Source organism: Stegastes partitus, unplaced genomic scaffold, assembly GCF_000690725.1.
Source record: "Stegastes partitus isolate 25-593 unplaced genomic scaffold, Stegastes_partitus-1.0.2 Scaffold132, whole genome shotgun sequence".
In the NCBI taxonomy this organism is placed as follows: Eukaryota; Metazoa; Chordata; class Actinopteri; family Pomacentridae; genus Stegastes; species Stegastes partitus.
The window spans coordinates 717,293-728,210 of record NW_007577863.1 but is presented as its reverse complement, the minus strand read 5'-3'; the positions used below and the strand labels follow the sequence as shown (position 1 = coordinate 728,210).

The 10,918-nt window shown below is 40.6% G+C and overlaps 1 protein-coding gene across 1 annotated transcript; it reads left to right on the top strand.

The window, feature by feature from the left end:
- Positions 1–256: 256 nt before the first annotated feature.
- dera (deoxyribose-phosphate aldolase (putative)) lies at positions 257–9,695 on the top strand. The gene is made up of 9 exons (XM_008278776.1): positions 257–349; positions 2,545–2,642; positions 2,931–3,078; positions 4,252–4,347; positions 4,499–4,633; positions 4,977–5,105; positions 6,852–6,964; positions 7,641–7,790; positions 9,346–9,695. Exons 1-9 carry the CDS (start codon positions 319–321, stop codon positions 9,400–9,402), a joined length of 957 nt encoding a protein of 318 aa, XP_008276998.1. The 5' UTR covers positions 257–318; the 3' UTR covers positions 9,403–9,695.
- The last annotated feature ends 1,223 nt before the right edge of the window (positions 9,696–10,918 follow it).

Sequence of the window (10,918 nt, the reverse complement as noted above, 5' to 3'; positions counted from 1 at the left end):
TTTCAGTTAGAAATCACTATTTGGGTGGAATAAACATTTACAATTATAAGTATTTGGACGTAGGGTAGTATTTAATGTGGAACACATTTTAAATAAACCTTTGAAATATATTTAAGTGGAATCCTCCTTTAAACGCAGCGGTCATCCACTGCTGTAGGTGGCGCTGTGGTGACAGCCTATCAGCGCGGGTCTCCATGTCCCGCCCCCTTTACCACCAGAGCTCTGGGTTGTAGTCCGGAAGTGGTTCGTGTAGCGACGAGTTCAGACGAGGAGCGAGTCGGCTGCTGTCAGTGTGGCTCCGTGTGTTTGTCCTCAAACATGTCGGCTAGAAACCCAGGGACGGTGCTCGGTGAGTTTAACTCCGTGTCTGTGAATCATTCTGGACTTTACTTTGTACGCAAGTCAGCCTCGTAGCATTTAATCATCAAAGCGCAGCGAAGACAGAAGTTCACTGAGACTTCTCGCAGCTTAATAATTAACATTATAGATGTAAGTGACCTGCGGAGCATCGGCACAGCACTGTACAGCTCACTGTCCACAGACACGTTATGAAAGAGCAGCTAAAGAACCACCGTGAAGCCTGTTGTTCACACAGCTTTGTGCTTCACTTCCTACCGGAGCTGTTTCACTGCAGCGTGGGTCTCTGTTGGCTGTAATTGTGTCCTCGTGTCGCCCATCACTGCGCTCAGCTGACTGCAGATGATGTGTTCACGGGTGTTTTGATTGGACTCACTCAGAGGAATAACTGGTGTAGAGAAGCACTTGGTTTTTTTCCAGAGTCACACGAGAGAAACATGTTCTGCTTCTCATAAAGGAAAGCAGGAACCAAAAGGGATCTGAAGAGAATTTAATGTTCATCTCCTGGTTCAGAGGTTCTCAGACTTCTTGAGCCACGACCCCCAAGATAATAGAAGTTTGAGTTCATAACCCCCAGTTTGAATTCTTCATATATCATGAGTAATAACTTTGTTGTTCAGGCATTAATGTTAAAAATTAATGTGTTAACTCCACAGATTAATGTCTTTACTTTAACTTTCCTTTGGATGAATGAATGAATTGAATTTATTTTCGAACAAATGAAAGGAAAAAAGAATATAAAAACCAAAGAAAAGAATTTTGAAAAGAGCATTAAAAAAAAGAGCAAAAAAGAATAATATCACATAATCAAATCATAATATTAACAAATTCAGAAAAGGAGTGGGCACAAGTATTCACTTTTAATTTTGACATACAAATTTATTTGAAAAATTCAGTCATTTTTTGTTTGTTTTATTTTATTTTATTTTATTTTTTACAATGATCCCCCCTAATATTATCATGGGACCCCCATGAGGGTCCCGACCCCCAGTTTGAGAACCACTGTCCTAGCTTTGTGTCGTCATAGTTTCGGTTTGTCTGCACATTGAAGCTGAAGGCTGTGTTTGGATGACGATATCTTCTATTTATTTATTTTATTTCCAATCAAAAATTTAAAACAAAAGTTAACATCTGATTCACAAAATCAAAGTTTCAAAGTTTGAAAAGGGTTTTGGAAGAAGTTGAACACTTATATGTACCAAAACTCCTACGACAATAACTTAAATATTGACACAACACACAACGGTAATACTCTCTCAGAATAAATCATAGTTACATTGATTTTAATAAGTCTCATTAATAGCAGCGTATCTTTTAATCATCTTCTATCACATGTTTAACTTTCCTGTTGTTTGACATGTTTTTATGTTCTCACTGCAGCTGTTCCATAACTGAACCCTCTTGCAGAAACACAGTGAAGTTCAGTGTTTGTTCTTACAGCTGGTTGTTTGAACATGTATGTTCCTCTTAGACAGAATTTACTCTCCCTCGATTGGAAAAGCTTTTGGATTCTGTAACTCTGTACACCATATGAAGAATAAATATCTCAGTAACTATTAAAGATAAAGGCCTCTCAGTTACTTTTCATCATGCCATTGATTCTGAATCTGCAGTATCGGACGAATTCAAACAATTTCTGATTATGAGTGAGTTGAAACATAAAAAAAATAATGAAGCCGTCATGAATGATCAGATATCCATTTTAGTGTGCTGAAAAGTCAACTACTAATATTTTCTAGTTGTAGTTTTCACAATATTTGCAATAGTGTCACAATAATACAGAACAAAACTGTACGCTTGAATTTTTTTTTTCTTTTAATATGAAATACTTTGCCTCAAAACAAGTGATTTATGTCGTACTTTGATGCTTGATTATGCTGATATGACAAATTGTCCAACTAAAACAAAAGATATTACGAGATAGCAGAATCCAACAACAGAGTTCTGGTGTTTTTAAAGGTTCTCCAAATAAAACTAAGAAAAGTAAGATTTTTTATAAAAGTATTTAGTTTATTTAACAGACATCACTTATTCAGTTCAGTGCATTGCCTCACTGCTTATTGGAAGAGGAACACAAAGCAAGATGATCCATTTTGATCCTGTTCAACAGTTTCCACAAAGATCATGAAAAAAATATATTAAGACTGTGTATTATTTTCTATATTCCTTCTGATTCATGGATGTCAGACCTAAACAGGATCTGCAAAGTGAGAGTGAACCCCCAGTCTGTCCTGAAGAGGGCTCAACAAATTCAAGGACAGAAGATCCCCAAGAAACAGTGGCAGGTGAGCGTTGTTTTTACCTGCAGCCAGGATATGTTGCAGCGCACTGCTTTGACATACAACACATGACCTAAATATGCATTCACATGTCTGTGCCGGTATGTGTGTCTCCGTTTGTTTAATTCCCTCTGTTCTGTGCAACTGTGACAACTCTCAAACTAATTAAAAGTGGTCACAAAATAATAGTATTCACAGTATGACCAATGTGTGATGTCTGACAGTATTTGCCACTGAATCTAAGAAAGTAGTGTCCCTCTAATGTCCACACTGGTTTCTGTGTGTGTCCTGCAGGCTGCGTGGCTGCTGAAGGCTGTAACATGCATTGACCTGACAACTCTGGCTGGAGATGACACACCGTCCAATGTCCATCGGCTCTCTATGAAAGCCATCCAGCCTGTCAGATACGACTTGCTCAAGAAGATGGACATGCACGACAAAGGTCTCCTCCTGCCGGTTCTTTTGCATACTGTTCACTGTTATGGCCACTGTGATGCTGCTGTGTTACTCGTGTGTTAAATCTGGATGAGGATTAGGACAAAAACGGACTGAGGTGTGGAGCACAGAGGTTATATTTAGAGGTTTTTAATTAATATGAAACTAACACTTAAACATACTGTAAAATGTTTTCCACTCAACCTCGTCACTCTGGATCAGGGGTGTCCAATCCTGGTCCTCGAGGGCCACAGTCCTGCATGTTTTAGATGTTTCCTTCTTCCAACACACCTGATTCAAATGATCAGCTCATCATCAAGCTCTGCAGAAACCTGATAACGATCCTGATCATTTGAATCATGTGTGTTGGAAGAAGGAAACATCTAAAACATGCAGGACTGTGGCCCTCAAGGACCAGGATTGGACACCCCTGCTCTAGATCCTGTCTCAGTTTTCTTGTATGTTGAGATACTTATTCCTGGAGAGTCTCTCATCCTCATTAATTCATATAAATCAGCTGCATTTTGTAGCTATTACAGGAAGTGCAGAAAGAATGAAACAGTCAAATATATTTTTACATTTGCAAAGAACTGGCAAATACACTGCACTCATAAAGAAAAAAATTAGCAGGTAACGCCCCGATGACGATCACTTTTATTATTGATTAATTTTCTGCCAATTGATCATAACTCATTTTGTATTTTTTGGGTCTATTAGATATAAAAAAATGGTCCAACATAGTGATGTCACTTCTCCTGAGTCTGAGCTGACATGTGACGTCGTTATTTTGTTGTTATAAAATGACTTTCAGTTTGAAATTGTTGCCATTTAATCTTCTTTTCATTGATTAACTTCATGCAAAATGCGAACATATATAACACAGGCTTATCTGAACTTGGATGTTGTTAGTTAATTCCAGAGATGGGGGACCATGGAGACATTACTAGAAATAAATTAGGCAGGTAAAAAAACACACAGATTGCAGTGGCTTCGTGGTTATTTCAACTTACTTGGATGATGCAATGAAGCTGAACAGTAAAGCTTCACTCACAGCAGATCTGGAGTCTGTTGAGGATGTTAGAATGTTCAGATATGAATTCAGCCTGTAGAGGGCGCCACAGACCGGCTTGTCATCACGTTTCTTTGTTGTTGCTCTGCTCCCTGATGTGTTGTGAGCCAGGAATCACTACTGCAGCAGTGTGTGTGTACCCCTCTCGTGTGGCTGATGCTGTCAAATCACTGAAAGCAGCCAACTCCAGCCTTCCTGTTGCCTCAGGTAGGTCACCTGAAACCGAGCCACACATGTAGTCACCCTTTACTGCAGGGAATTGAATGCTGCACTTAAGTGAGTGTGTCTGTAGGGTGAAAAGTGAATGGGACTTGGGTACTTGAGTTTCACTGATAGTGTGTTCTTACTGGTCTCCCAGTGGCCACTGGTTTCCCAGCAGGCCAGACACCACTGGAGGCCCGCCTGCAGGAAGTCCGCATGGCGGTTGCTGACGGTGCCACAGAGATCGACATCGTCATCAACAGGATGCTTGCCCTCACAGGACAGTGGGAAGGTATGCTACATCCACATGGGGAGACAGATTTAGATGTTTTGCCATCGATGTGTTGCTCAGTTGTCATAGAACTGTCAACGTAGCATTTGATTGTGTCGAGCGTGTTTGAGACTGTCTGTCCATGATGGCTACATATTAAACAATTGGCCTTGACAGTCTGGTTCATTCTCGACCCTGGAAACGTTGACAAAACTCTATCGATTCAAACAACACTTGAAGCGTTTTGTTGTTCTGGAGCTGTCGACCATGTTGTCCAGTCTTTATTAGCAAATGAAGAAAATACAGAATAGTGGACCCTGAGTGGTCAAGTTTGTTTATGAAGCGTTCCTGTCTCTGTTTACAGCCATGTATGATGAGATCCGTCAGTTCCGGGAGGCCTGCGGTGACGCCCATATGAAGACCATCCTGGCTATTGGAGAGCTCGGCACATTCACCAACGTCTACAAGGCCAGCATGGTGGCCATGATGGCAGGTCAGTCCCACAGCTCAACCATGTGTGATGACATGTTTCATTATCTCTGTGATTTCAGTTCATTCTGTACTCAGTTTGTTCTGTACATCATATGTAGAAAATGTTCATAATGGTTGGTATGTCATGAAGTGCAGACATTTTGCTGAACAGGCTTCGTCTCTCTTTTATGTGAAAAGCTTACTGTCAGAATTTAACAAGCAAACAAACAAGAAAAAAAACCTTTTCAAAAATTTTATGAAACATTTTAAAAAATAATAATTTTGTGAGCAAGCACTGTGTCGTGGTGTCTAGCAGAAGCAAAAGCGTTATCTCCTGTAGAGTTAACGCTTTTACCTGAAGCCTGAACTTTTAGTTGCTGTCTTATAGTTTATTAATTTGTTTTACGTAATTTCAAGTCTTTCAAATAAATAAATCAAGCCAAATCATCTCTGATTGGCTTGCGAGTCACTTGTAGGACTGTGTTCTGTGGCTTTGTTCATGACAAAAGTGAGATTGTAGTGCGACTGTTTATTATGTTTGATAAATGTCAACGGGAAAGAGTATTTATAAAGTGCAGCTTGGAAGATGTAACTGTGTCGCATGTGAACGTTTGTCCATCTGGAGGTACATATGACATTTAGGCAGCAAACTGACATGTGGTCAGACTGTAGTGTGAATTGAACTGCTTGTGCATCTGCAAAGCACACAGACACAATGAATTAGCCTTAAAGTTGAACTCAGTAAAAGGCCGTTCAGTCAGTGGCTCTGCTGCTTAGCGTTTTCTTTTTAAAAAGGTGAATCTGATGAATGGAGCTCTGCCTCTGTCATGCAGACAAATTCTCTCTCTCTCTCTCTCACACACACACACACACACACACACACACACACACACACACACAGTATGCTTAACTAGCCATCACATAATAAGCCGATTACAGAACCAAATTGTCAGGGGCTCTGATAGAGATCATTATTAAAATGCATTGCTTTTGTCGCCACAGTCGCTCCTTAATCTCCCCTTGTTCCTATGAATTGCGTATGAGACTCCTAAAATTGAATGATAATTTCACCTATTAATCTCTAATGCAGGCTATTTTACTCTGCTGTTCCCTGCCAGTATCCCCTTGCCCTCGCAAATGAATAGAGCTTCATTACTACCACCCACATTTAATAACTGTTATCCATTATCTGGTAATTAAGACTCCCCATAACGAATCTTAAGGATTATGCCAGTTCGGGGAAGAGGGGAGAGAGGCTGAAAAAAAGACCTGAGTGGAAAAATACATAGAACATGTCTTTAATGAACTGGAAAATGTTCATCTTGTTCTGTTCAGTAATGAACTGTCATTATATACCAGCCAGGCAGAAGGCCTACTTTTTTTTTTTTTTTCCTTTCCTGCAGTCTCCAGTTTGTGGGCAATCTATTTAAGACCGTCATTTCATCTTCTATTTTTATCAGGAAAGCTGATAAAACATAATTGGTTATGAAGGAAGGGAAGGAAAAATGAAGGATTTTATTGATGAACATGCAGCTTCCTACCGTTAGCCATCAGCAGCAGCATATGTTCTTGTCTGGCGAGGCCGTGCTGTCACAGTTCTGTCCTCCATCGTCTATCCACACCCTCACATCCACGCTGCCTCTGCTTGCCTTCTGTAGCGGCTCATCTCAGGTGGAATCTTCCTGTGCTGACAGATGAATGATGAGTGCAACAAGAGAATATCTGCTAGACTTTGTTAAGCTACATATCACCTGTTTAAACCTGACAGGTTCAGACTTCATCAAGACGTCTACAGGAAAGGAGGCTGTCAATGCTACTTACCCTGTTGCCATAGTGATGGTGAGAGCCATCCGTGACTACTTCCTGTACACGGGCTACAAGGTAGTTTTTTTTTTTCCATTCTGACAATTTCCTGGTTGATGACGAGGGGAAGCTGTGAAGTGTAGATTAGTTGCACGGAGAAATTGTTTATTAATTCCATCCAGTGACCAGCAGTAGGGTTTGAAAGAGCAGGAACTTAAATCTGGTCAATGTCTGTGAGAACATGTAATATCTGCACTAACCTTCAATCAAGCACATGCAGTGGTGTCTTGAAATTTAGAAAATTGTCATGCAGTATACACACAGTCGTGTAAATGCGTTATACAACCTGCTAGGAATGTGTAAATAACCTGCGTGTATAAAGAGTCAAAGTTTAGCTGTACGACTTCATTCAGTCAATAATATATTTCAAATTTAGACAATTTCATTTTATTGTTTGAATAACACAGACATTGCCTTACTTACCTTGTTGAATGTTGTTAACAAGATAGGTGCTTAATATGCTGTTAAAAAAACGAACAAAAAACATTTCCATTTCTATTTGATCTTCTCAATCAAGCTGCTACAGTAAATCACACCCAGACCACCTTTTGTGATTGTGTGTTGTTAAATATTTATTTGGCTGCCTTTGCTATTTTTTTCTACATAGCAATTAAGTTTGTAAAGCAATCAAACCTTATCCATTGTAATTTTGGTTGAAGTGAGGCGTGTGTCTTATTTGCATGTGTTACTTCAGGTGGGCTTCAAGCCAGCAGGTGGGATCCGGACAGCTCAGGAGTCTCTGCTGTGGCTCACTCTGATCAAAGAGGAGCTTGGCATGGACTGGCTCTGCCCTCACCTGTTCCGTCTGGGTGCCAGTAGCCTGTTGGCGGACATCGAGAGGCAGGTGAGAACGCAACACCCTCAACATAGCGCCTACTGCGGTCCTTAATTTGTTTCCTGTACAGTGCTATGAAGACATATTTGCATTCCTACAGATGTCTTCAGATCATCAAACCAACTTGATATAAGACAAAAATGACCCAACGAAACAAAATACAGTTTTTAAATGATGGTTTCATTTATTGAAGGTTAAGTGCTGTCCAGCCACACCCAGCTTTATGTGGAAAAGTAACTGTCCCCTCAGCTACCAAGCTACTAAATGACCAAACTCATTTGGCTGTTGGGTTCAGTTTCACCAGCCACACCCTCATATGATTACTGCCAGGCTTGTTGAATCTAAACATCACTTAGATAGAACATGGTGGCTTTATGAAGTAGAGATTCAAGAAGAGATTTAAGAACACAGTGAAAGTCGCTGACACTCATCAGCCTGGGAAAGGTTACAAAGCCATTGCTAAGGCTCTGGGACTGTAGTGAACCACAGTGAGAGCCGTTATCCACAAATGGAGAAAACATGGACTAGTGGTGGACCTTCCCAGGAGTGGCCAGCCTAGCAAAATTTCTTCAAGAGCGCATAGACATCTCATCCAGGAGGTCATAAAAGAAACGACACCAACAGAACTGTAGGTCTCACTTGCCTCAGTTCAGGTCAGTCTACATGAGTCCAGGTAGACACTGGGCAAACATGGCATCCATGGTGGAGCTGCACTACTCCTGACCAAAAAGAACATAAAGGCTCATCTGGCATTTGCAAAAAACATCTGGATGAGACTTTTGGGAGAGCCTCCTGTGGACTGATGAGTCAAAGATGGAAGTCTTTCTAAGACACGGGTCCTGTTACATCTGGCGTAAAGCTAATACTGAATTCCACAAGAAGAACATGATACCAGCAGTGAAACATGGTGGTAGTGTGTTGGTTTGGGGCTGCTCTGCTTCCACCGGACCTGGACGACTTGTCGTAATTGATAGAATCATGAATTCTGCTCTCTATCAGAAAATCCTCCTGGAGAATATCCACCCATCAGTTCATGACCTAAAGCTCAAGTGTAAATGGGTTATGCAGCATGACATTGACTCAATGCACACAAGCAAGTCCACCTCTGAATGGCTCAAAAAGAACAAAATGAAGGTTTTGGAGACACTGAGTTAAGTCCGAATCCAATTGAGATGCTGTGGCAAGACCTGAAAAGGGCACTTCATGCTCGAAAACCACCATATTTTGGCCGAATTAGAACTATTGTGCAGACAAGAGTGGGCCAGAATTCATCCATGGTGATGTAAAAGACTGATCACAAGCCTTCACAAACATTATACTGCAGTTGTTGCTGCCAAGCTTGACCTAGCCAAATATTAGATATATGGGAGCAATAGGTGATATAGGGTTTCAATAAATCTATAATAAATTGTCATTTAAAAACTGCATTTTGTGTTTTGTGGGTTATCTCTGTCTTAATATCAAATATAAATATTAGTTTGGCGATCTGGAACATTTAAATGTGAGAAACCAGCAGATATATAAACATATATATATACCTTTTCCATGTGTTCTTGTCCCACAGATCTACCATCATGTGACTGGACAGTATGCAGCCTATCATGAGATGCCAATGGTCTGAAGTTACAGGCATCCTGTTTTGAGAATCAGAACCTCAGATTCACCACAGAAGCCTAAGTCAGTCAAGTCTGTGCTGATTTGTGCAGGACTCTGACACATCTGTTCTGTCAACCTTGTCACAGTGTTTATGGACATGATAAATCAGTAAATCATTGTGTTTGTCAGTCAGTGTGAAAGCAGTCAGTGTTCCAGAGGAATAACTAGTCATTTTCAGTTAATAAAATTGTGAGATGTTTTGTCCTTAGTTACATTTTAACTGTGGCTCTTTACAAAATAAATACATGTTGAATGGCCCCTGTTCTCTACAACTTTGTTCTTGCTAATAACTTAATGAAGAGGAACTGCATTGAGAATACTAACAGTATGTTCATGTGTAATTTGCTAAATGAAGACTGGAAATAATTTAGCACGATCAGAAAGCCACTGAGCTTCCATCACGTTTAGGAAGCATGTGGCTGATAGGACATACGTGATTCTGTAAATGCTGGTGAAGTCTTCAGCTTGCTGCAGTGATGTGTGTTTGAATGCGTTGCTGAGGTTTCCTTCACAACGGAACACCCACGATTAATCAGGCCTTAATGAGTTTATAAAATCTGATTGAATCGCTCACAGATTTTAGACCTTATTTGAAGATGGAAAACTTTCTTCTTTCTTTTCTTTTTAAATTATGACATCAGAGTTCTGATCTAACCGGAACTGAGGATAAACGAGTCAGTTAATGGCAAAGGGAAGCTATCGGGAGGAAATGGTCAGGTCCATAAATATTTGGACATGGACACAGTTTTCTCTGCTCTGTACACCACCACAATGGATTCGAAATGAAACGACCAAGATGTGCTTTGAGTTTACATCCAAATCAGGTGGTACAGGAATGAAAACAGATTATTTATGTGTCCTCTGCCTGTTTAAAGGACCAGAAGTAACTGGACAGACTCGTATCGTCATGAATCAAATTGTCATTTTTAGTATTTGGTTGCAAATCCTTTGAATGAAGTCCTGAACCCACAGACATCACCAGACGCTGGGTTTCATCCCTGCTGATGCTCTGCCAGGCCTCTACTGCTGCTGCCTTCAGTTCCTGCTGGTCTTGGGGCATTTTCCCTTTAGTTTTGTCCACGAGTCCATGTGGACTTCTGCAGCTGCTGATGTGCAGTTAAAAATTTATATCCCTTCCGTGTTTACGCTACCAGTGTAGTAATGTGGATGCTCAGCAGTGGTGTGTATCTGTGGAATCTATGCAGTAAATACATAGATGCTAACCCACTGCACATCTGTTCAGTTTAATTCAATTTTACTTGGAGAGTGCAGTTTACAACGTGTGTCATCACATAGTGCTTAACATGGTACGGCACAGACTTTACAAATTTAAACAGAGAACCCAACAATCCAAAGAAGCCTTTGGATTCCCTCTGAGCAAGCAGATGGCAACGGTGGGAATGAAGTAAAAGTTCACCAGTTGCTAATAGGAGAGTGCTTGTCTGGAGTACTATAGAGCAGGGATCTCCAACTCTGGTCCT

Excerpts from the sequence above, each read along its gene's own strand:
- dera (XM_008278776.1), top strand. The coding sequence starts at position 319 with ATGTCGGCTAGAAACCCAGGGACGGTGCTCG. Across the intron at positions 350-2,544 it reads AAACCCAGGGACGGTGCTCG|ACCTAAACAGGATCTGCAAA; the intron begins GTGAGTTTAACT and ends CATGGATGTCAG. Across the intron at positions 3,079-4,251 it reads GATGGACATGCACGACAAAG|GAATCACTACTGCAGCAGTG; the intron begins GTCTCCTCCTGC and ends GTTGTGAGCCAG.